The 26,497-nt window shown below is 40.2% G+C and overlaps 2 protein-coding genes across 4 annotated transcripts in view; one reads left to right on the top strand and one right to left on the bottom strand.

The window, feature by feature from the left end:
• KIAA0586 (KIAA0586 ortholog) overlaps positions 1-5,759 on the bottom strand; it is a 307,808-nt gene extending 302,049 nt beyond the window's left edge. Inside the window, exon 1 of the mRNA XM_053705342.1 lies at positions 4,738-5,759. Coding sequence (XP_053561317.1) covers positions 4,738-5,620 — 883 coding nt within the window. The 5' untranslated portion in view covers positions 5,621-5,759. The remainder of the gene's footprint in view (positions 1-4,737) is intronic.
• A 649-nt stretch (positions 5,760-6,408) lies between these two features.
• Positions 6,409-26,497, top strand: part of TIMM9 (translocase of inner mitochondrial membrane 9) — a 28,103-nt gene continuing 8,014 nt past the window's right edge. Inside the window, exons 1-3 of one of the 3 annotated variants that reach the window (XM_053697312.1) lie at positions 6,409-6,451; positions 14,415-14,481; positions 16,048-16,143. In XM_053697312.1, coding sequence (XP_053553287.1) covers positions 14,443-14,481; positions 16,048-16,143 — 135 coding nt within the window. In that variant the 5' untranslated portion in view covers positions 6,409-6,451; positions 14,415-14,442. Of the gene's footprint in view, positions 6,474-10,255; positions 10,324-14,414; positions 14,482-16,047; positions 16,144-26,497 lie in introns of those variants that run through there. The other 2 variants (XM_053697313.1, XM_053697314.1) reach the window with 2 other exon arrangements.

Below are 26,497 nucleotides of genomic sequence, written 5' to 3' on the forward strand. Positions count from 1 at the left end.
TCTTTCATATTGGCAAGAGTCCATGAGGCCCACCCTTTTTATGGTGGTTATGATTTTTTGTATAAAGCACAATTATTTCCAAATTCCTTTTTTGATGCTTTTAACTCCTTTCTTTATCACCCCATTACTTGTCTATTCGTTAAACTGAATTGTGGGTGTGGTGAGGGGTGTATTATAGGCATTTTGAGGTTTGGGAAACTTTGCCCCTCCTGGTAGGATTGTATATCCCATATGTCACTAGCTCATGGGACTCTTGCCAATTACATGAAAAAAATATGGGTTTCATGCCCCTTTAGCCCCTTAGTGACCACAGCACTTTTCCATTTTCTGACCGTTTGGGACCAAGGCTATTTTTACATTTCTGCGGTGTTTGTGTTTAGGTGTAATTTTCCTCTTACTCATTTACTGTACTCACACACATTATATACAGTTTTTCTCGCCATTAAATGGACTTTCTAAAGATACCATTATTTTCATCATATCTTATAATTTACTATAAAAAAAAATATATAAAATATGATGAAAAAAATGGAAAAAGAACAACACTTTTTCTAACTTGTATTATGCCCAGCAGTGACGGAGTTAATTAGGTAGCTTGTAGGGAGCTTGAAGGGTCTATTTTAGATTTAGTGTAGAGATCAGCCTCCCAGCTGACACATCCCACCCCCTGATCCCTCCCAAACAGCTCTCATCCCTCTCCCACAATTGTCCCCACCATCTTAATTACTGGCAGAAAGTCTGCCTGTACTAAAATAAAAGGCTTTTTGTTATTTGTTTGTTTTTAAATATATATTCTGCTATGTAGGATCCCCCCTTAGCCCCCAACCTCATTAATCCCGCCCAAAGAGCTCTCTAACCCTCCCCCCCCCCACTATTTTCCGCCATTTTGGGTACTGGAAGCTGTCTGCCAGTACCCACTTTGCATTTAAATGTGTATTTTTATTTTTTTTTTAATTATCCACTATTTTTCTGTAGTGTAGCTGCCCCCCTCCATACCCTACCCCCTCCCACTCCCAGACCTATTTTGAAAAATTATTTTCCCCCTTCTCTCCCACCCACAATCGCCACCCAGCACCCTCTCCCACCACTTTAAAATTTGTAAGTACTGGATTGCGGGTGCACACTTCTGCGCGCACCCGGCAATCTTTCCCGTTGCTGGCCGGAAGATTCCCAGCAATGGGCCGCCCACCCACCTCCCTGCAGCTGCTCCCACCCACCAACAATCGGCACCATTGCTGGCCGATGAAGAGAGGGCCACAGAGTGGCTCTCTCTGCATCGGTGTGCCAAAAAAGGTATTGCAGTGATGCTTCAATATCGAGGCATCACTGCAATACCTTAAAAGCTGCTGGAAGCAATCAGGATCCCTTCCAGAGCTTCAAACCCCAGAGGACGTGCCAGGCACATCCTCCATTGAATGTCACTTAACGACCAAGTAACGTGCTGGGTACGTCCTCTGGGGTTTGAGTATGTTAAGGGGTTAAGTATGTGAAATTATGTAAACCCATATTTATGCAATTTTAAAGTGACCATATTGCCGCTTTAAAAAGGACACATATGAAAAATGCATGTCAGGGCTGTTTAAATAAATGTTTTGCATAAGAACCCGGACATATGCATTTTTCATGTGTCCCTTTTTAAAGTGGCAATGTGGTCACCCTATGCAATATACATATTTATTTATTTTGAAAACTTTGTATTTACAGTAAATATTTCACAATCCTGTGTTCTGTACATAGCAGAATATGTTTTGTTTTATTTAAAGTGAAGGTAAACCAAACTACTCTGCAATACATCAATGAATATATGAACTCAAATAAATATGATGTTCATTCATCAATATTTCTAAAGTTCAATATTACCTTCGATATTTGATACATTTTGCATCGAATCCGCTATTCTATAATCAACCCGATATTTTTTTTTTTTTTCTAAACAACGGTCACGTTGTTTAAACATCCAATTGATTCTTTGGCCGTTAGGCGGCCGTCAATTGACGTAATCATTGGATGGTTACTTCTGCGCATGCCTAAGTTTTAGTAGTTTATACTAGCAAAGCGAGCGCGTCCACGGTTAGCGCATGCGCATTACCCCAATCATTTGCCAGTCATAGTTTCCACTGCATAGGATCGCAAACGGCAAAAAAGTAGAAACATTTGCTGCTGGGGGCGATGACCATGACTAACGCATGCGCAAATGTGAGACTGAAGTTAGGATGCGCATGCGCCGTTGTTAGATGCTCGATGTGCACGAGCCTAGTAGACACGTATAGAGCAGGTGGGACCGCTCTATACGTCACTGCCTAAGAAATCCGGAAATTAGTAATGGGAGGAGAATCGCAAGGCAACGAGCAAAAAGATATAGGTATATAAATCATGTAAACAATAAATTTATTGGAAAAAAAAACTTAGCGACTGTGTTTAAGACTGCAAAAGCATTCTCAATATCAGTTTTTACATCCCAAACTTTACCTTCACTTTAAGTATTTCTAAATAGATATTCCTATATATATTTATTTTATATATCTATACATATATCATCTATATAGGTATAAATATATATTTATTTTAAAAAAGACATCAGATATATGTAGACATATTTATTTATGAATAAATAGAACATATTCTGTTACGTCAAGTACATTGGAATAATAAATAGTCTCATTAGCGCTAACCCAATATGAAAATATGAATATGTGATGGTGTTTGAGAAAAGAGTGGGATATTAGTTTTTCTCTCCTATGACTTCTATGGAGGAATACGTGAATGTGCACGCACTATTCTAAGTTAGGCTATTTGCACTAGTCGGGTTACCACTAGAGCAAAAAAATGTTTACTTTCAACTTGTAATCAGTGTTATTTTAGTCGACTAAAACTAGACTAAAATGACTATAAAACTAAAGAAATTCTGATGACTAAAACTAAAATGACATTTTAGTCAAAAGACTATGACTAAAACTAAATCAAAATGACATTTTAGTCAAAAGACTATGACTAAAACTAAATCAAAATTTGCTGACAAAAACATTTTACGCAAGTTGTTATAATCAATCCATATCTAATTACTGCTCTTTTGTAAAATTTACAAAACTTAATTTTATTAAATTTTAAGATAAAGACATGTTATATACCACAACAGTTAAATCTGTTAAATCTGTATTGCATGTTCAAACCTTAATACCATAAATAAAAACAGGTTAATAAACCTTTACTCCAGGAGTATATAATGAGTTTGGAAGTTCTAGAGCAGTGCTAATATCGTTGCCGAAACTTTTTCGAATCTGTGAACAATCAATTGATTCTTCCTATAGAAATAAGCATAACCCACAAGTATGGGTTTAAGTTATGCTGTGCCTGTGCTAGCTGCAGAAACTTTTTGTTGTGTTGAGTTACTTGATACTTGTTTTAATTATTAACAGAGAACTGTTAAAGGTTTTATATTGGGTAATATGTTCAATTTAGCCAATACAGTTTACAGTTTGTTTTTTCTATATTTTAAAGTTGCACTTCTGTTTTTTTATGAAACTTGGTTTTATTTAATTGTAAGTTTAATAAAGATGTTACATATCACAACGGCTAAATCTGTCTGTATTGCATGTTTAAACCTTAATACCATAAATATTAACAGGTATTATGTTTACTCCTGGAGTATATAATCAGTTTGCAAATGATAGAGAAATGCTTAAATAACGCATTACACTTTAACTAAACCCCTTAGATTTTAGTTGACTATAATCTACTGGGATTTAGTCGACTAAAATGTACTGAAAATTCAGTCGACTAAAACTAGACTAAAACTAAAACAATTCAGATGACTAAAATACGACTAAAACTAAAATGGCATTTTAGTCAAAAGACTAAAACTAAGACTAAATTGAAATTTGCCGTCAAAATTAACACTGCTTGTAATATGAGTGCAACCCAAATATAGCAGAAATCTTAATTCTAGCTGAATTTTCGATATAGCAAAAGTTAAAAATACCGCTCCACTTGTAATCTAGCCCTATGTGTTCAATTCCCACAAATGATTAAACACGTAGTTAAAGGGACAGTCTAGGCCAAAATAAACTTTCATGATTCAGATAGAGCATGTAATTTTAAACAATTTTCCAATTTACTTTTATCACCAATTTTGCTTTGTTCTCTTGGTATTCTTAGTTGAAAGCTTAACCTAGGAGGTTCATATGCTAATTTCTTAGACCTTGAAGCCCACCTCTTTCAGATTGCATTTTAACAGTTTTTCACCACTAGAGGCTGTTAGTTCACGTATTTCATATAGATAACACTGTGCTCGTGCACGAGAAGTTATCTGGGAGCAGGCACTGATTGGCTAGACTGCAAGTCTGTCAAAAGAACTGAAAAAAGGGGCAGTTTGCAGAGGCTTAGATACAAGATAATCACAGAGGATAAAAGTATATTATTATAACTGTGGTTATAATGGTTATGCAAAACTGGGGAATGGGTAATAAAGGGATTATCTATCTTTTAAAACAATAAAAATTCTGGTGTAGACTGTCCCTTTAACGTACTGTTCAGGAGCAGTGAAGAAATGCTAGTCCTGAGCAGAAACAGGCAGTGATCCAAACAGCAGCAGCAGCAGAGGCACGGCTGGGTCGTGTGAATACAATTATGTAACAAAATACAGTGTTATTATATGAACAAGACCCTGTGTTTAATTAACACATATATTTATGACAGCTAATATATACAATATGCTATATAATTCAATATTGTTTTTACCTGTTTTGTCATCTTTTGAAATGAACTGGACAGCAGGATACTTATTAGCAGGCAATGCTGGGGGGATGTATGTAACCTCATGTTTCTTCAGAGCAAAATGGTGAAGGGGGGAGGTCACCTCTCGGAGTCGCTTCACTGAGATATGCACCCGGTTCTTGTCTGAGTTAAGCAAGTGATCTAGGGGCTCTCCAATGTTTGATCTGGGGCATCTATCCTCCTCTATCCCTCTCTCTGACACTCTCAGATAACTGTCACCAGCCTCTGTTCTAGCATGGGGAGAACCCATCTGTGGATTTGCTTTACTTGCTGATTCCCTGGGGTGATAAAGCTCATCTGTCAGTCCCCTTCCCACTGTACCTTGCAGGTGCACCAGCTTCTTTTGTTTGTTTCCAGGATGGCTCCCTGATAACAAGGTATGTCCCCTCATCCCAGCTGTCTGGTTCCCTCCCTTATCTGTAGTACTCCGTGCCTGGTACCCCCTACTACCCTGAGCTAGGCTCCCCATACTGTCAAAAGCCTTGCTCCCCCTACTGCCCTCAGCCTGGCTACCAGCCCCCCCTACCTTTTCTACTGTCCCTCCAGCCTGGTTCCCCATACTGCTACCTCTATTGCCCTCAGCTTGGCTACCAGTCCAACCTACCATTCCCACTGTGCCTCCAGCCTGACTCCCAATACTGCTACCCCTATTGCCCTCAGTCTGACTTCCAATACCACATGCCTTTCCCACTGTGCCCGCAGCCTGGCTCCCTGGACTCTTTGTCTGGGCTCGGCTCCCAGCCTCGTCCCTCCATGCCCGGTGGATGCTAGTGGATCGGATCAGGACATCACTGGCTGTGGAGCTGGCTACCGAGTCCAAGCTGATATCTGAAGCTTCCTCTGCCATTGCTCGTGGTGCCAGGTGTTACAAATAAGAGCCGCTCAGGGAGCTTTGTCACCAGCAGTTCCCGGTAACTGGAGCCGCCTATGGGTAGGGCAGTGAAGGTACCAGAGATTACTGGGAGCTGTCCAAACACTGCAACAACGGTCACATGTCCGCACCCAATAACAGTCCGTGCGGAAACAGTAGCCCAGCTCAGGTAACCTGCCAGCACGTCACTAAGCGCCAGCAAGTGTCACTATTGCTCTAAGCTCCTTAGTGCCCACACGGGGTGACTATTACCGCCTGACAGCGCCACTATATGTGATATCAATAAGCGTGACCGGGGGGCAGCATTTTCTGACTTCACAGTGTGTGTGTAAATGTTACACCGCTGTATTTGGTGGACACAGAGAAAACCCGGAATTATAGTTTTAAAAAAGGTTAATTCGGTGCTGGAATCCAGATGGATACACTAAAAAGATGAGGCATTAAAACACTTTTCTGTAACAAATATATGTAGTACCTGTATGTGAGCCTAACAGTGCCAAAGCAGGTGAGAACCTTATACTGACTCGTTGTTTCCGGGGGGGCTGTTGATAGTGAAGGACCGCGAGTGCCTAGTAACCAGAGTTAAACCTATGTGATGATTCGCATACGGATGATTCGTTGAGGTAAAATAATACAGAAACACCATAATCACCATAAAGGGGAATACAAAACACTAATACTATACGCTCTAGGTATGGTGACCGCTTTAGATATTTTTTTATTGACCACGGTCTGTATGCTTTAGTCTGAGTGTGACGAATGTACTGTTGGTGAGTGCGCATCCTCGTGATCCTCCAAGGGGGCAAGGTGAGCAGCGTGTGACCGGGCGGTGAGTGCGGGGACTTGAGACGTTGTGGAGCTGGGAATACACGGGTAATAAACCGTGGTAAAGTTGGTTTGATGTTCGATATTTGACAGATTTTTGAACATTCAAAGCTCAATAGCACCTCAACGATAAGAGCACAGCCAATGGATGTTGCAAGGGAACGTCAACAAAGCGCATCACTACATTTTGGGCACAGTTAATAAATTTAAAAGCTCCCTGATCACATGACCTAGAAACTTCAAATCAATGTAGTATGTTTTAGAGATCTGGCCACACATTACACAGCACTTAGTTTAGCAAAAAACTGATGCACATTTTATTAATAAGCTGATATAGGTGCTAAAAAGGCTTTGAAATTCAATAGCTTCAAGGTCACATGACCTACGTTGTTCAAATCAGTACAGTATCCTTCAGATGGATGGGCCACACATTGCACAGCTTTTAGTTTTGAATACAATTGATGCACATTTTATTAATAAGCTGATATAGGTGCTAAAAGGCTTTGAAATTCAATTGCTTCAAGGTTACATGGCCTAGGTTGGTCAAATCAATGTAGTATTCTTCTGAGGGATGGGCCACCCATTGCACAGCCTTTAGAGTTGCAAAAAACTGATACACATTGTATTAATAAGCTGATATAGGGGCTAAAAAAGACTCTGAAATTCAATAGCTTCATGTTCACATGACTTAGGTTGGTCAAATCCATGAAGTATTCTTCTGAGGGTTGGCCCACACATTGCACAATCTTTAGAGTTGCCTAAAACTGATACACATTTTATTAATAAGCAGATATAGGTACTAAAAAGGCTTTGAAATTCAATAGCTTCAAAGTCACATGACCTAGGTTAGTCAAATAACAATTTGGTCCTTTAGAGGGGTGGGCCACATATTGCACAACCTTTAGTTTTGCAAAAAACGGATGCACATTTTATTACCAAGCTGATATAGGTGCTAAAAAGGCTTTGAAATTCAATAGCTTCAAGGTCACATGACCTAGGTGGTAAAACGGCATTTAGCTCTATTGCATTGCCCTGGAAAGGACATTTAGCTCTATTTAGGAAGCCTAAACTAAAAATTAAACCCACCCAAAAAAAACCTTAAAAAAATAAAGTCTGTGCAATGTGTGTCCCATCCATGTGAAAGATACAATTTTGATTTGAACTGTCTAGGTCATGTGACTTTGAAGCTAATGAATTTCAAAGCCTTTTTAGCACTTACTGTATATCAGCTTATTAATAAAATGTGTATCGTTTTTTTGCAACTCTAAAGGCAGTGCAATGTGTCGCCCATCCCTCAGAAGAATACTACATGGATTTGACCAACCTAGGTCATGTGACTTTGAAGCTATTGAATTTCAAAGCCTTTTTAGCACCTATATCAGCTTATTAATAAAATGTGCATCAGATTTATTCAAAACTAAATGCTGTGCAATGTGTGGCCCATCCATCTGAAGGATACTGTACTGATTTGAACATCCTAGGTCATGTGACCTTGAAGCTATTGAATTTCAACGCCTTTTTAGCACCTATATCAGCTTATTAATAAAATGTGCATCAGTTTTTTTGTAATTCTAAAGGCTGTGCAATGTGTACCTCATCCATCTGAAGGATACAATTTTGATTAGAACTATCTAGGTCATGTGACTTTGAAGCTATTGAATTTCAAAGCCTTTTTAGCACCTATATCAGCTTATTAATAACATGTCCATCTGTTTTTTGCTAAACTAAGTGCTGTGTAATGTGTGGCCAGATCTCTAAAACATACTACATTGAGTTGAAGTTTCTAGGTCATGTGATCAGGGAGCTTTTGAATTTATAAACTGTGCCCAAAATGTAGTGATGCGCTTTGTTGACGTTCCCTTGCAACATTCATTGGCTGTGCACATATTGTCCACAACCTTGAGAACAATATCTTTTGCCATTGTTTATTTTTGATTGGAGTCGGGAAAACAAGACCTGTGCATTGTTGTACACATTTTTTATGTCTTAACTAGACTAACACAAGGTTTCTAGCTCTTATCGTTGAGGTGCTATTGAGCTTTAAATGTTCGAAAATCTGTAAAATATCAAACATCAAACCAACTTTACCACGGTGGGGAATAAACAGTACCTCACTGTACTGCTGTTATACAAGGCAGCTATATATATTTTGCGCTGGGGTCATTATGGTTTCAGGATACACCCGAATTAGCCATACAGGGTTTTACACATTGTGTAGCTGCCCTTAGTAAATAGGTTAAACATAATTTCTACAACAAAGATTGAGAAAAATAGATTAGACCGCTAGTCAATAAGATCATCTGGGTGTTGTGGCCATAGGTCCTGGGGAAAACACTGTGACATACCTCTCAAACCTTTGCCCTCATACAGCGCAGTATGGAACCCTGGGGGAAATCCTGGTGTTAGGTAAAACATACAAGAATGTGTCAATTTTATTTTACGTTATTGGGCAGTATGGGCTTATTGATGGGGCACTCATATTATTAAAAGTTATTTTTTACTCAGATTTTTACACCCTCCACTCCAACTGCAACATTTTCCTCCTTCTTAGCTGGAGAAATGTTTTTAAAGTGTGTCACAGGGTTATTTGGCCGATCACAGCTACATTACTGATGCTGTTTACTATAAAGTAGCACTTCTGCACTGGATGAAGGCATCAACTGCATAGAAGATGGGTTGTTCATGCAGGCAATTTATCATGGGACCATGATGGTGGTTTTGTAGGTCCAACTCTGGGTGAAAAATAACTTTTAAAAAGTGAGTGTCCAAATAACCCTCTTTCTGTGTGAACAATGTAAACATATTATTTACATTTACTTACCTTTTAAGTGAGTGTCTGTGTTTCATTAGTAGTGTGTTTTGTTTTTATGCAGCCCTTTACACCACTGCCTCCTGAACCTCCCCCAACAATTTCAGCTTGTAGTTGTTGCATGTATTTTTCGCATATAGAAGTTACAGACACATGGAGAGGTCATGCATTCCCAGTAGATATCCAGGAAGCACTAATTTGTAATAAATAAAAAATTGGAAAGACTCAGTGGGGAATTCATTCTGCCATAGAAGTAGCAGAAGTACTCAACAAAAATTGATACCCTTCAAATCCTGGTACCATAGGCCTTGCCTTAGTAGGCCAAAAAAATGCCTATATATCCATCCTGACATTTTGCTGACCAATTCCATTGTGGCCGCAATTATCTTATTGTTAGGGGATTTTTATAATAGTTTGGCTTTTGCCACCCTCCCTGAGAGTCCGTGTTCCCATTGGTGTTGCTGCTGCCTTGTGACCTATGGAGATAGGTGATATTGTGGCCACAGCAACATTTTGGCAGTGGTATAGCAGCTGTTATATATTGCAACATTACTGATGAGAGCCCTGTCAGTGGAAGGTGTAGAGAAGAGGGCAGCAGTTGCAGTTATACAGTGTTTGGTTGGAGTTTGAGGGTTCTGGGCGTTGTATGGTACTGGTGAGGAGTGTGGACACTTTTTTGCATAGTTCTGCTGTTGGGTTAGGGGTTGCTAAGGAACTGCTTTGGGGCTCTGAGGTTCACTCAGTAATTTTTGAAGCACTAAAACACTATGTAAACGTTAGCTTGTTAAGAAGAGTAGACATTTATTTTCAAGGTCACCATAACCTTGCACTAAATGACTGATTAAAGGGACATGAAACACAATTTTTCGTTCATTGTTCAGCGAGAGAAAACATTTTTAAACAACTTTACATTTTACTTCTATTATCTAATTTGCTTCATTCTCTTAGTATCCTTTTGTTGAAGAAACAGCAATGCACATGAGTGAGCCAATAACATGAAGCATATATGTGCAGCCACCAATCAGCAGCTCCGTATCCTACCTAGGTATGTTTTTCAACAAAGGATACCAAGAGAACAGAACAAATTAGAAAATCTAAGTAAATTGGGAAATTGTTTAAAATTGCATGTTCTCTCTAAATAATAAAAGAAAATTAGGTTTCATGTCCCTTTAAAAGAGACTTTGATAGAGGACAATGTAAGATCACATGAAATTACTGGTTATAAGGAATATATAAAGGGATTTGTGCAATACTCAAAATTTCTATGTCTCCCCAAATGACTACCACCTCTAGGGTTGCCACCTGTCCCTTAAAATACAGGACACGTATAAGTTACACATGCTGCAGGGTGTGCAGGGAGGAATATGAATAGTGCTGTCCAGAAACAGTAATACATGTTCCTCCCTGCACACCCTGCAGCATGTGTAACTCATAAGTGTCCAGGAAAACATGGCTGGGGTAGCAATCCTAACCACCTCCCAAGTAGAAAAAAGTAAACCGGAATTTTGAAGGGATGGCACTAACAGCTGGAAGTTGCAAGAAATGAGAGAGAAATGATTCTATATCTAAAAAGCTAAATAGCAATTTATTCAAATTCAATAAAAAGTTATTAATTCTCAAATCTCTAGGGACGTCTCCCCACATAAAAATAAAAAACAGACAAATTCACATATCATGCCTTCATTATTCCTCTTCACATGTATTTATTCAGTTAAAACATTTTTTCTTTCTTATTGGTGGGGAGAGTCCACGAGCTGTTATGTATGGGATATACATTCCTACCAGGAGGAGGCAAAGTTTCCCAAACCTCAAAGCCTATAAATACCCCACCCACCTCATACATACCTCAGTTTAAACTTTGCCTCCTTTAGAGGTGCTTGATATGCTTGATTTCTTCAGTGATAGGTGCTTCAGAGCATTTTGAAGCCTGGTTCCCCACATAGTACAGTGCTTGTCAGAGGGAAGTTAAGGGAGTACTGCCTTTATGACACCATGTTTCGCCTTTGGGAAATCTTCTCATAGGCTCTCTTTAAATTTGGTCGCAGGGATTCATCTTCTGCCTCCCTTTACAGATCAACATTATACTCCTATTCCATTACCTCTGCTGATATGTTTCAGTACTGGTTTGACTGTCTGCTTTCAGTGGCCAAGTGTCTACAATATCAATCTGATTTGGAGGCGGGCCAGTCTCCACCTAAGAGAATTACAGCTCATTCTACTAGATCCGTTGCCACATCTTGGGCTTTTAAGAATGAAGCTTCAGTTGATCAAATTTGTAAGGCAGCCACTTGGTCTTCTTTGCATACTTTTACCAAATTTTAACATTTTGCCGTTTTTGCTTCTTCAGAAGCTGCTTCCCAAATGCACACACACAAGTATAGATGAACAACTAAAACAATCATATCCGAATATCTTTATTTTTCTCTATTTATTTTAGTAAAACACGTTTAATGACAGCTATAAAGTTTTAACTGGGTTTCACATGTAAATATATTGCATCTTAGCTTTACACACAGAACTATGGCAAATATGGCACAAAGTAAATTCCCTCATTTGTTGCACATATATAAAACCTTTAGTACAACATGTCACATCTCCTAGAGATCAGGCCGTAGAGCAGCAAGACACAGTCACCCTCTGTATGGTATAGTCAGTTTATAGAGGACGGTAGGTGACAGTCTAGAGGAGCATGCTATGGCATCTGGGCAGTAACAGGACAGGGGCCCGGGGTGCAGAGCAGGTCATTGTAATGGCATTTCAAATCACATTTGACAAGATGTGAGCAAAAAAACAAACAAATGAAACTGTTAAATTATATTTAAAAAAATCAAACCCTGTAAAAAAATAAAAAAATAACAAGAAGTGTCAACATCTCTGGCAAACTGAGGAGCTGTCAGTGGCAACAGCCTTGTGGAATCTGGTAAGGCAGCAAGTAAGTGTCTGCGCAGGGGTAATTACCACAGCCTAGCTAGCAGTTTGCCCATTGTTCCTTCCCCTGCAGCGTCCCACATGCATGGTCACCTGACTTGTACTCTGTGTTTTCCCTAACACTGGCATTCAGCACAGCATGTGGCAAGTGAATGTGTACCTAATGTAGCTGTCAGAAAAGTGCCCTCACAATGTCACTTAGCTGAGGACAGACCTCTTATGCTACTATGGGGTGGTTTGTGAAACCAGTGCTAATCCTTCTGAAGCAGAACTCATCAGGCTAGACAGACTTCCCATGCCTGGTGCCACCGTCACACTGAAATTACTTGCGTTGCTTATGTTTAGTATACATTTTGCAGACAAAACTCAGACAGCATTACTGATGTGATCAGCTTTATATCCAGTGCAGCAATTTCATAGTTCACCTGGTCTCCAGCAGACTGACACTGCAGAGACCCAAGCACACTACACAGTGCAGCGTTTCTATAGATCAAAGCCCCCCCCCCTCATTGGCTGTGTGGCATTGTGGGACTTATAGTTCTGAGCTGCATGGCCTGTAAAGGATCCAGCTTCACAGGGTTTAATTTTTGCTGTGGCTGTCAAAAGGGAAAAGCGGGGTCGGGGGAGGGGGGCATCCATGGATGTTGTGTCTTGGCACCAAACCAGGGCGCCAGGACCTAATTTTAAGGCACCCAGGTCTATCAAGCCCTAGGTTAAAGCACTCTATTATGACAGACTTACCTTATCTCTCCTGTAAGATCCCCTTTATCCTAACAGACATAAATACATTCTGAGCTACCTTTCACTGCTGCAACTACAGTCAGCATGCTACAAGCTACCCCACGCTACAGTCTTCTCATACAGTAGATTGTAGGGCCCTTCCTCTCCTTTATTTGTTTTGTTGCATCTGTTTTATGGATCTGTAATTATATATGACTTATTGTCATTATGTACAGTACAGAATTTGTCTGTACTTTGCAAATAAAGAATATTATTGTTAGTGCTGTTAATATTATTAATAATAATAATAATAATTGCTAAGAACCGGAATCTTGGCTCCAGGTAATTTGGAGAGCCATGTTTTAAAACTCCTTAAAGTATATCCTTTCAAGCTGGGTACTGTATATATATTTTGTTACATTGTACTTCCCTGATTTCTTACTTGATTTTTCCTTTTCCTTGCAACAATTTGGGCCTGAGGATCAAAATCTCACTGGCACGGAGAGAAATCACACAAAATATTTGGGGGCTTTTTGTAGCATTATAATGCAACATATGTATCTTTATTATTATTATTATCGGTTATTTGTAGAGCGCCAACAGATTACTCAGCGCTATAAACAAAGGGGGAGTACAACAAAACATTTATAGGGATCAAATGGGTAGAGGGCCCTGCCAAGAGTCACACTGTTGTAGTCAGCTCTTAAGAAGGTGATCTACAAACAGCTGGACTCTTAGGCTTACATGCTAAGGGGGTTCAGGGGATTGCAGTGGAGGAGAGGAACTGGTATTAGGAAAGGTTAGTGTAGGTTGTATGCATCCCTGAATAGTAGAGTCTTTAGAGAGCGCTTGAAGCTTTCAAAACTAGGGGAGAGTCTTGTGGAGCGAGGCAGAGAGTTCCACAAGATGGGAGCCAGCCTGGAGAAGTCCTGTAAACGGGAGTGTGATGAGGTAACGAGAGTAGGAGGTCATGAGCAGAGCGAAGGGGACGGGAGGGAGAGTATCTGGAGACAAGGTCTGCGATATAGGGGGGAGCAGTGCAGTTGGGTGCTTTGTATGTCAGAGTGAGAATTTTGGTAAGAGGAAGTCAGTGAAGGGATTGGCAGAGAGGTGCAGCAGATGAAGGGCGACGAGTAAGGAAGATGAGCCTGGCAGAGGCATTTATTATGGATTGTAAAGGAGCTAGGTGGCAGCTGGGGAGACCAGAGAGGACAGAGTTGCAGTAATCGAGGCGGGAAAGGATGAGAGAGTGAATTAAAATCTTAGTTGTGTCTCTCCTTTACATCTAGAACACTGTATAGCTAGATAAACAGCTCTCAAGCTAAAGTGTACCTTTATAAAATTATTTGAGGGACCTTCCAATACTGACGACAGATAACCTCACAGGAGTGGAGAGCTTTAGATACAATACAATGTTATTATGGGATGCAATACTGATTCTAATCATTGTCCTTACATATATATGAGATTTCTCTGCTTCATTAACAGGTAACTCGTCCTTAAAGTGACAGAAATTATGGCTGCGCAAGTCTCAGAATCTGATCAGATTAAACAGGTAACCTCTTCAGTCTTACCTAGAAATAGATCTATGTGTACAAACACACACACTTGTTTTCTTCTGATGTAAATCTTAAGAAATTCAAAGGGACAATATTGTCATTTATTAAATGAATCTGCACTGCAAATCTCTGTAAACAAATTGTTATGAAAGCATTTAAAAGGACAAGAACATTTTTAAGATATGCTTTAATTAGTACTGTGTGCAATTTGTTTGTGTTAGTAAACCAAGATAACTATGTGTTTATATTCGGCAAAGGGGATAAACACATACATCACCTTTAAGCTCCTGAGCAGGACACAACCAGTCTACCAATCACTGGCTTTGTCCTACTCCCAAGCTGTTAACCCTTTGTGAGAGATAAATAAACTCATACAGGTTCATATTCCCAAATCCGGAAAATTGCAAAATCCAAACTTATTCTAAAATCGCAAACTTTTTAATTAATATATATAAAAAAATATATATATTTTTTTAATATAATTATCAAAAAAATAGTGTTTTCCCTGCCTGTAAGTCACCAAAGTAGTACAAATTATATAAAACTACCTTTAGTTACATGTATCAGCTGTATTATAACATTTGCCTAAATGACATAAGATAATGGTTCCATGTCCTCTCCCAACTGTCTAATTTTAAAGAAGCAAATATTCCTAAATCCAAACCTTTACTGGTTGGTCCCAAGCAGTTTGGATAAAGGGTTTTCTACCTGTAGTTATCTAGGATGAATTAGGGCACACATTTTTCAATTACAATGTCCCTTTAATTCCGAGAAGCTAAAGAGAGAAAAATATTCTCTGCTTTTCCTGTCATTTCTCTAAAAGTGTGCACAGCTTCTAAAGGCTAAACCTGCTACATATCTGTCCCTAATTAGCCTCAAAATATGTGACGTTACTGCAAAATAAAACAGTCTTATCTACTTCAGTATAAATCCTTAAGTGTCTCCTTCTGATAAGGAAAGTGGTGAGAAGAGTTTGGCCATTGTAAAACAAGATATTAATATCTTAAGAATTTACATTCAGCTGGTTGTAATGAGACACTACAGAAAAGTAGTAATATGTCCTTATACACAGTTCTTTTGTTAGCAAATTGTGTACTGTTTTGGCAGAGGGTCATTTACCTTAAAAAGCCTCATGACAATGTTCATTGTAGCTCCTCTGTTCTGGTCAGTAAGGATTAGATATAAAAATGCTGCTGCACTGATCAAACAATCACTATGTAGCATGCTGCAGTGTTAGAATTCGGAATTCTAGATGATGCACATTATCCTCTCTGGGGTCATTGGAAAAACACAATTTTAAGAGTTAAATTACAGGAAAAGAGGGCATTTTATCTGGAATTAGTTTGTGAGACTCTTTAACTAATACTACAGGGGTTCTAGTTTTCTACATAACCCATGCAAATCACAGAGGCAGCCCTAACGGTATTACACGGCTTGCAGTGCACATTCTGGGGGTATAGCCGCTGTCTTTAAATAAATATATAGACTATAATGTGGATTTGAGTAGACGGCTGTTAAATGGTTATTGATACAATATTAATGGTTTTGTTGTTTGTTTGCAGTTCAAAGAATTTCTTGGAACATATAATAAACTGACAGAAAACTGTTTTCTCGACTGCGTAAAAGATTTCACTACACGAGAAGTTAAAACAGAAGAGGTATGACTGTTTTTTCTTCTTTATGCTGTTGCATGACGCAATTAGAAATAAGTTATTTACGCTAAATCCTCTATTCTTTATTCAGATTAACCTAAATGATCTGTAAAAGATTGTTCAATAAAAATCCCTCTTACAATTTCCTCTCAATGACCCATGGGGTAGATTTAACATTAGTCGATTGGACATGATTCGCTGTAAGGAATCATGTCGGCTCGACCTCGCTAAATGCCCACAGCATACGCTGTCTGCATTTAACATTGCACAAGCATTTCTGGTGAAATCGGGATGTTTTCAGTCCGCCACCGAAAAGGTGGCAGACAAGTTACGGTGCAGCAGTCTTACGACCGCTGCTTCTTAACTTCAATTTCTGGCGGACCAGAAACGATGGGGCTCCGAAGCAGAATCCGCTGCTTAATAAATGGAGCCATATAAGTTGGAATGTATTAAATTGTTACCTTTTTATATAATATTTGTGTGTCTATACATTGTAGCACGGATCAAGTAAAAGAATCCCCACTGTCCCTGCATACTGCTGTTAAAGGGCCATGATACCCAAATGTTTAACCACATGAAAGTGATGCACCATAGCTGTAAAAAGCTGACTAGAAAATATCACCTGAACATCTCTAGGTAAAAAAGGAAGATATTTTACCTCAAAATGTCCTAAGTATTCAAACCCCATTGTAAAGGATTTCTAAGCAGCAAATCAGTATGTCTGTCCCGGGACAATAATAATAACTAGTATTTATATAGCAAGCAAGGGACTGAGCTTCGTGCACACTAATCTTATTTCCCTATTCACTGTAAGGAAGTTTACAATGAAATCTCATGAGAGTTAAGTGAAATCTCATGAGATCACAGTAAAATGCTGATTTGCTGCTGTTCATTTCTTATTTTTTTTACCTGCAGCTGGGCAGTAACTGAAGTATAACTTTTTACACAGAACTTACTCTGCTAAGTTGCGGAAATTGTGAGGTAAAATATCTTCCTTTTTTTACATAGAGATGCTCAGGTGATATTTCTTTTTAAAGACACGATGAGTCCACGGATTTCATCCTTACTTGTGGGATTACGCCTCCTGGTCAGCAGGAGGAGGCAAAGAGCACCACAGCAGAGCTGTATATATAGCTCCCCCCTTCCCTCTCACTCCAGTCATTCTCTTTGCCTACGTTAGTGATAGGAAGAGGTAAAGTGAGGTGTTAGTTAAAGATTCTTCAATCAAGATTTTATTATTTTTAAAGTAGTGCCAGAGAGTTCTACTTTGTTCTAGGGTGTAGCCGTAGTCCATATCGGTCTCTGTAGTAGAGCTATTGGTGGCTTTAGAGCAATAGGAACTGGTGGGACATAATTCTCACTGCGCCTCCTATACATTTATGCTGCCCTTCTCCTGACAGCCTAAGCATACTTAACTCAGGCTTATGATTTTCCACAGGGCTATGGGAGGGAGAGGACCTCCTAAACCTGCTGGGCTGCCCTGCTGTCGGTCAGATGTTAAAGGTAAGTGCCAACTTTTTATTCTGGGTCTGGGAACCTCAGAGGAAGTGGGGCACTTTATGAGACAGATCTCTTATGTTAGGACGCTATCCTCCTAGACTTATACAGGGGAGGGGATCCTATGACAGCACAGCTTTGTTTGGCAGGCACTGGGGCTTAAGAAATTTATTTGGCATCAGAGAACACACAAAAGATAATGTTACTTTACACAGACGTGTTTTGAGTCACTATTGTGGAAGATAGAGCTACCTGACATGCGGTAGCATACTCGGCTAAACTTTTATTCATTTGTTTTAGTTATTATATCCCCCGGTGTCAGATCTATAAGATCTTAATGGCGACCGGGAGTTAAGTACGGTGACGCCCACGATGGGCGGAGTTATCTTCCCGCCGTTTTTGAGCTCATTCCTCCATCTCTGGACACAGTACAATCAGAGTGCTGGGAGATGGAGTCCTATCACGCCCACGAGGGGCGGAGCTATATCGAGCATTTGTTAGTTGCGCTCTCTACCTCCATTATGATACCGGAGGGTAGAGCGTTTAACACTACTATGAAGTGCTCAGTGCTAGACCTAAATACATCGTTATAGGGATAACTTGGACACTTGGGCACCTTCAGCACAATAGCTGAGGTTCAGTAGGTCCAGAACATTTTTGCTTACTAATTAAATGTCAGTTTGCAATTTTAAGATAAAAGCACACAATAAACACAATGTGGTCTTTAAAAATTTAAAGGACAGTAAAGTTTTTTATCTGTTATCTTTACTATAATGATTTCAGTTGCTTGGTTTAGTTCATCCTTTGTGATAGGATGCTACAAATGCACGCAAAAGATAATGTTATTTTAATATTTAAAGAAACAGTACTGGTTTTTTTATGTGTTAATATTTTATTATATATACTCCTTCTAAAGCGATTGCTATTAGGAGTCTGGTGACACCGGTCAATCCATGCCACAATTTTCTCCTATAGTGTCCAAAATAATGTTATGACCCACAGGCAGTGCTCTGCGGTTCCTTGCAAATTTAATTTGGTATTGTTACACAAGACATTGCTTTTTTGATGTACATAGCGATGTCTATTTACAGCAATGTTAAAATTCTTATTGGATTGTTTTCTGCACAACAGAAATTAGACGTTCTTTTAAAATTTAAAGAGACAGTAACATTTTTTCTGTGTAAATTTTATTGAAAGAATTGTGGCTGTTTATTTGTTAATTCATCCTTTGTGACGTAGGATGGTACAAAAGCACACAAAACTGAGTTACTTTAAGATTTAAAGAGACAGTAACGTTTTGTTCTGGGTACATTGTAATAAATAAATTTCAGCTGTTTGTTTGTTAATTCATCCCTTGTGACTGAGGATGAAACGAACGCACACAAGAATAGAATTACTTTTCAGATTTAAAGGAACAGTATCGTTTCCTATGTGGAAAATTTATTGAAAAATTATTTTCTCTTTTTGAACCTACTCCCTCTACGGCGATTGCTGTTTTGGTGTCTGTTAACAATGGTCACAAATTTCTCCTATAGTTTCCATCGAAATTTTATGGCCCACATGCAGTGCCCTGCGTTTCCTTCACACTCCGCTCGGGGTTATGATGCATTATATATTTTTCCACGAGGTATAAAAACTAAAAAAAAAAAAAAAAAAAAAAAAGAAAGGCGTTGCTAGAGGGGTTGCTATTCTAAAAGGTTCCTTCATGTTACTGAGAATCTCAGTTTCAGATGGAATTGGTACCTTAGGCATTCCCTATATATACAAGACGTTTTCCCATAGCCGACTCAGCTAAGGAGGCTGGACGACATTCCCTATATTTACAAGACGGTTTCCCATAGCCGACTCAGCTAAGGAGGCTGGACGACATTCCCTAGGGGGGAAGGAGTAGTTTCAAATTCACTACGAGAGTATAGTCTTATGGACAACATTTAGGAATGGGAACCATCTGTGTACTTGGCTACCGTCACTAGTGTGACGGCATATTGTTTTGATGTGTTGTCTGATGCTATTAAGTTAGTAGCTTTCCTGGATAAAATCCAGGACTGGATAAAGCTTTCACATTGGCTAATTCCTTTATTTCAATTTCTTCCCTTCCAGTTATCAAACTGGGAGTATAGGTGGCTCTGTTCCAGCTCTTGGAACCTTATGGTTAGGGCCTTGTTTTACGGATATATGTTCTAAAACTAAGCTTTTGGTGATTCCTTGCCAGGAGCAGACATTGTTGGGACCTGGCTTGACGAAAATAAAAAAAATAAAAAACACATAGCCTGCTGTTGAATCAAAGACAGCATGGAGAACATGCCCCGGTCCGGGATTGGGTCTTGTAGGGGGATGACTTTCCATTTTCGCTTAAGTTTGGTTTCGAGCTCAAATGTTTTCCTCTCAGAGGCAGGCTCTGCTTTCAAGGTTGTCTGAAGATCAGACAAAAGGAGAGACGTCCTTACACTGCGTAGGAAACCTCTCAGACCTGGGAGTGATTGTTTCAGTTCTAATACTGGCACAGGATCTGGGTTTTTTTTATACCGATCTGGTTGTGGTTCCCGAAAAAGGGGAATCTTCAGACCATTTTTTAAGTATGAGAGAAATGAAATGAAGAGAAATCCGGTACTTCCTCGTTTGAAATTACGCAAAGTAAGCTTTATTATGGTTTAAAAGCAGGCACAACATTCCACAAATACAGCACCCAGGGCTGCAGCACGGATGGTGGTCACTAATGCTGACGCGTTTGGCTCCCCTCGCCGTAGTCATAGCATGCTATGACTAAGGCGAGGGGAGCCGAAAACGCGTCAGCATTAGTGACCACCATCCCGTGCTGCAGCCCTGGGTGCTGTATTTGTGGAATGATGTGCCTGCTTTTAAACCATAATAAAGCTTACTTTGCGTAATTTCAAACGAGGAAGTAACGGATTTCTCTTCATTTAATTTCTCTTATATGTTGAGCCAATAAGAAGGATCCGGTCATATCGCTCATGGAGCGAGCCCCTTCACCCACCCAATAGGAAGCAGAGGTGTGACAAGGAACTTGAGTCACACGCCAACAGCCGCACACGGAAGCTACACACACACTCGCATTGAATTCAAGATTACGGGCGGCTTGAGGAGGAGAGCGGACGGCATAGCCAAATCACTGCAGGTAGTAGTTTGAATGTGCTCCCCAAGGACCGAGAGCCACGGACTCTGTGACACATATGTGAGTTAAAGAGTATTTTGCTTCTGCCCATTATTGCTGTATTTGGTACTTTTAGCCTATTGTGGTGGGTTGGAAGAGAGGCTTTCAAATCTTTCTGCACACGTAAAGGAGGAACTTTTTGCTTCTACATTTTAGTAGTGTACTGTCCTTCAAGATGGAAACTATTAATTTGTTCCATTCCTTCCTTGATCCTAGAGGGTCAATTTATGACAACAGTGGATTAAAGGATGAGTACCTTCATGTGCCGTTCATGAGAATCGTCTCAAGTTCTAGGGTTTGCCTTTCTGGACAAACACTTCCTGTTCGTGGTGCTCCCTTTTCGGTCTTGCCACAGTTCCGAGTTCTCACGGAGGCCCTGGGATCGCTGTTGGCGGTGCTTCAGTTATGGGGGATTGCAGTGTGTCCTATCTGGCTGATATCCTAGTCCAGGCGTCATCCTTACAGCAAGCAAGATATCCACTCCACGGACATGGTGTTATATTTCCCGTGATCTCACGGGTGGAAGATGACTTTGGAAAAGTGTTCCTTAGTCCCAAGCATAAGGGTAGCTTTCTTGGGAATCATGACAAATTCCATATCAATGAAGATTTTTCTGACTGAGGTCAGGAATACAAGGTCTATCGATACTGGTCTAGTCCTTCAGTCCACTTCTTGGCTTTCAGTGGCTCAGTACATAGAGGTAATCGGGCTGATGGTGACGGCAATGGAAAATAGCCGGACAGATAGCTCAGCATGCTAAGTCACTGTGGCTGAGCTCTGTAACAACGCAAGGGTTGTAGGTTAAATTTCTGGTGAGGTCCACTCAGCCTTTCATCCTTCCAAGATTGATAAAATGAGCTGCGCCTTGAGACCCTTAAAATTCTGTTTGTTCGTTCCACCTCAGACCTATGCAGTTAAGCATACTCAGGCAATGGAACAGAGGCTTTGCAGACTTGTCTCCTCAAATAACTCTGGATCAGGAGACAAGGGACTCTCTTCTATGGTGGTTGTCTCTGGATCACTTATACCAGGGAACAGGATTTAGCAGAGTGTGGACTCAGCGGAGTCTGTTCTTTTTATAACAACCTTCAAGGCTCTTCTGGTCTGGCCTCAGTTGGCTTCGGCCCAGTTTCATCAATTTTCAGATGGTCAACATGGCGACGGTCTTACATCAATCATCAGGGAGGAACGAGGAGTTCCTTAACGATGGTTGAGGTAGCCAAGAATATCCAGTGGGTGGAGGCTCATTTTTGCTATTTGTCAGCGATCCATATCCCAGGGGTGGACACTTGGGAAACTGATTTTTCTGAGTAGACAGACTTTTCATCCGGAAGAGTGGGAACTCCATCCGGGAGTATTATCCAATCTGATTTTCAAATGGGGTCGGCCGGAGTTGGTTCTCATGGCATTTTGTCAGAATGCCAGGCTTCTGGGGTCCAGGTCCAGGGCCCCCAGTCCGAGCTGATAGCTGCCTTGGCAGTTCTTTGGTCCTTCAGCCTAGAATATCTATTTCCCCCGTTTGCGCTTCTTCCCGGGTGATTGTTCAAATCAAATAGGAGAAGGCATCAGTGATCCTCCTCGCTTCTGCGTGACCTCGCAGGATTTGGTATGCCGATCTGGTGGACATGTCATCTCTGCCACCTTGGACACTTCCGTTGAGGTAGGACCTTCTTATTCAGGGTCCTTTCTTTCACCCAAATCTAGTTTCTCTGAAGATGACTGCTTGGAGATTGGACGCTTGATCCTATACAAGCAAGTTTTCCAATTCGGTCATAGATACCTTATTTCAGGCATGTAAGCCTGTAGCTATGAAGATTTACCATAAGATAGGGCGTAAATATCTTTGTTGGTGTGAATCCAAGGGTTACTCATGGAGTAGAGTTAGGATTCCCAGGATTTTGTCCTTTCTCCAAGAAGGATTGGAGAAGGGTTTATCAGCGAGTTCCCTAAAGGGTTAGATCTCTGCTTTATTTATTTTGTTACACAAGCGTCTGGCAGATGTCCCAGTTGTTCAATCCTTTTGTCAGGCTCTGCTTGGAGTCAGGCCTGTGTTTAAACCAATTCCTCTTCCATGGAGTTTGAATGTAGATCTTAAAGTTCTTCAAGGGGTTCCGTTGAACCTATGCATTCCATAGATATTAAGTTGTTATCTTGGAAAGTTTTATTTCTTGTTTCCGTTTTTTCTGCTCGAAGAGTGTCTGAGATTTCGGCATTACAATATAATTCGCCTTACCTTATTTTTCATTCGGATAAGGTGGTGTTATGTACTAAACTTGGTTTTCTTCCTAAGTTTGTTTCAGACAAGAACATTAATTAGGAGATTGTTGTTCCTTCCTTGTGTCCTAATCCTTCTTCTCAGACGGAACGTTTTCTGCACAATTTGGACGTCCGTGCTTTAAAATTTTACTTACAGGCGACTAAGGACTTTCGTCAATCGTCTTCTCTGTTTGACATTTTTTCTAGAGAACGTAAGGGTCAGTAAGCTACGGCTACCTCTTTCCTTTTGGTTGAAGAATATCATCCGTTTTGCATATGAGACTGCTGGACAGCAGCCTCCTGAAAGAGTTACGGCTCATTCCAACAGGGCTGTTGCTTCCTCATGGACATTCAAAAATAATGCTTCAGTTGAGCAGATTTGCAAGGCTGCTACTTGGTCTTCTCTTCAACTTTTTCAAAATTTTACAACTTTGATACCTTTGCTTCGGCTGAAGCTGTTTTTGGGAGAAAGGTTCTTCAAGCAGTGGTGCCTTCCGTTTAGGTTCCCTGTCTTGTCCCTCCCTTTTCATCCGTGTATTCTAGCTTTGGTATTGTATCCCACAAGTAAGGATGAAATCCGTGGACTCATCGTGTCTTTAAAAAGAAAAGAAAATGTATGCTTACCTGATAAATTTGTTTCTTTTTAGACACAATGAGTCCACGGCCCGCCCTGTTCTATGAGACAGGTTATTATTTTTTGTTAATCTTCAGACACCTCTGCACCTTGGCTTTTCCTTTCTCTTCCTAACTTCGGTCGAATGACTGGAGTGGGAGCTATATATACAGCTCTGCTGTGGTGCTCTTTGCCTCCTCCTGCTGACCAGGAGGCGATATCCCACAAGTAAGGATGAAATCCGTGGACTAATCGTGTCTAAAAAGAAAGAAATTTATCAGGTAAGCATAAATTTATTTTTCCTGTCAGCTTTTTACAGTTATACTGCATCAGTTTCAAGTGATTTAGCATATGAGTATTATGTCCCTTTAAAGGGACATAAAAAAACAACAACTTTTTCTGTCATTATTCATACAATTTTAAACAGCTTTCCAATTTTCTTCAGTTATCTATTTTACTTTGTTCTCTTAGTGTCCACTATACCTAGGTAGGCTCAGTAGCTGCAATGCATTACTGGGAGGTAACTGGTGATTGCCTCTGTCATTGGTTCATGTGATGTATTTAGCTAACTCCCAGTAGTGCATTGTTGCTCCTTTAGAAAAGGATACTAAGAGAATGAAGTAAATTTAACTGACGTTAATTGGAAAGTTGTACAATTGTATGCTCTATTTAAATCATGAAAGAAAAATTTTGGGTTTCATGTCCCTAATGGAGCCAGTAGATCGCTTGGTGGAAAGGGGGAAAATACTTCTTTCAAATACTTTCCCTCACATTTCATAGCTCTGAAATAGGGATGTATTTAGGTTTTGTGCTGCCCTAGGCATTCAAAATTCTGCTCCCCCTACCCCCCACCAATCCAAGCTTTTAGGCCTTTTTCAGCCTTAATATTTTTTGTCTGGGTGTTAAATGACATTTATTTTTTTTCATGGCATTTCTAAAGTAAATATTCACCACCGCTAGCAAAACACTTGCATACACTCAGGTGGGTTGAATTAAGCCTGCATGCACCTCGGAAGGTTTGGAGGGAAAGAAAAAAGGGAGCAAGAGCAAAATTAGTGTTAGAGGACAGAAAGGAGGGAGATGAGAAAAGGGACACACAGACTCTCTCAGACTTTCACTCACAAACTCTAACATTCTCTCACAGACACATAAACACTCTTCCACCCTATATCTCATACACTCTCTCTTTCTCTCTCTCAGTCTGACACGCACTTTCACTCACAAACTCTAACATTCTCTCACAGACACATAAACACTCTCCCACCCTATATCTCATACACTCTCTCAGTCTGACACGCACTTTCACTCACAAACTCTAACATTCTCTCACAGACACATAAACACTCTCCCACCCTATATCTCATACACTCTCTCAGTCTGACACGCACTTTCACTCACAAACTCTAACATTCTCTCACAGACACATAAACACTCTCCCACCCTATATCTCATACACTCTCTCAGTCTGACACGCACTTTCACTCACAAACTCTAACATTCTCTCACAGACACATAAACACTCTCCCACCCTATATCTCATACACTCTCTCTTTCTCTCTCTCTCAGTCTGACACGCACTTTCACTCACACACTCTAACATTCTCTCACAGACACATAAACACTCTCCCACCCTATATCTCATACACTCTCTCAGTCTGACACGCACTTTCACTCACAAACTCTAACATTCTCTCACAGACACATAAACACTCTCCCACCCTATATCTCATACACTCTCTCTTTCTCTCTCTCTCAGTCTGACACGCACTTTCACTCACACACTCTAACATTCTCTTACAGACACATAAACACTCTCCCACCCTATATCTCATACACTCTCTCAGTCTGACACGCACTTTCACTCACACACTCTAACATTCTCTCACAGACACATAAACACTCTCCCACCCTATATCTCATACACTCTCTCAGTCTGACACGCACTTTCACTCACAAACTCTAACATTCTCTCACAGACACATAAACACTCTCCCACCCTATATCTCATACACTCTCTCAGTCTGACACGCACTTTCACTCACACACTCTAACATTCTCTCACAGACACATAAACACTCTCTCAGTCTGACACGCACTTTCACTCACACACTCTAACATTCTCTGACAGACACATAAACACTCTCCCACCCTATATCTCATACACTCTCTCAGTCTGACACGCACTTTCACTCACACACTCTAACATTCTCTCACAGACACATAAACACTCTTCCACCCTATATCTCATACACTCTCTCTTTCTCTCTCTCAGAGGCACTGACATTTTCCCACACACATTCATAGGCGAGGAATATAAACATTTTTATGGGGATTTTTCCTTTGTTTTTGTTTTTATTTCATATTTTTGTAATTTTTAATACACTTATTCTGTGAAGATCATTCAGGGCTGCAAGGTTTATCCAAGTAAAATTGCAAATTACATTCAGAAAACATCTCATCAAGTGGCTCTTGCAACAAGGCTTGTTCTGAAAGCCGAGTAATTGTGCTGTATTTGTTTTTTACAAATATCTGCAACTGGCACATAAACACTCTCCCACCCTATATCTCATACACTCTCTCTTTCTCTCTCTCTCAGTCTGACACGCACTTTCACTCACACACTCTAACATTCTCTCACAGACACATAAACACTCTTCCACCCTATATCTCATACACTCTCTCAGTCTGACACGCACTTTCACTCACACACTCTAACATTCTCTCACAGACACATAAACACTCTCCCACCCTATATCTCATACACTCTCTCAGTCTGACACGCACTTTCACTCACACACTCTAACATTCTCTCACAGACACAT

The sequence above is a fragment of the Bombina bombina genome, chromosome 1 (genome assembly GCF_027579735.1).
Source record: "Bombina bombina isolate aBomBom1 chromosome 1, aBomBom1.pri, whole genome shotgun sequence".
NCBI lineage: Eukaryota > Metazoa > Chordata > Amphibia > Anura > Bombinatoridae > Bombina > Bombina bombina.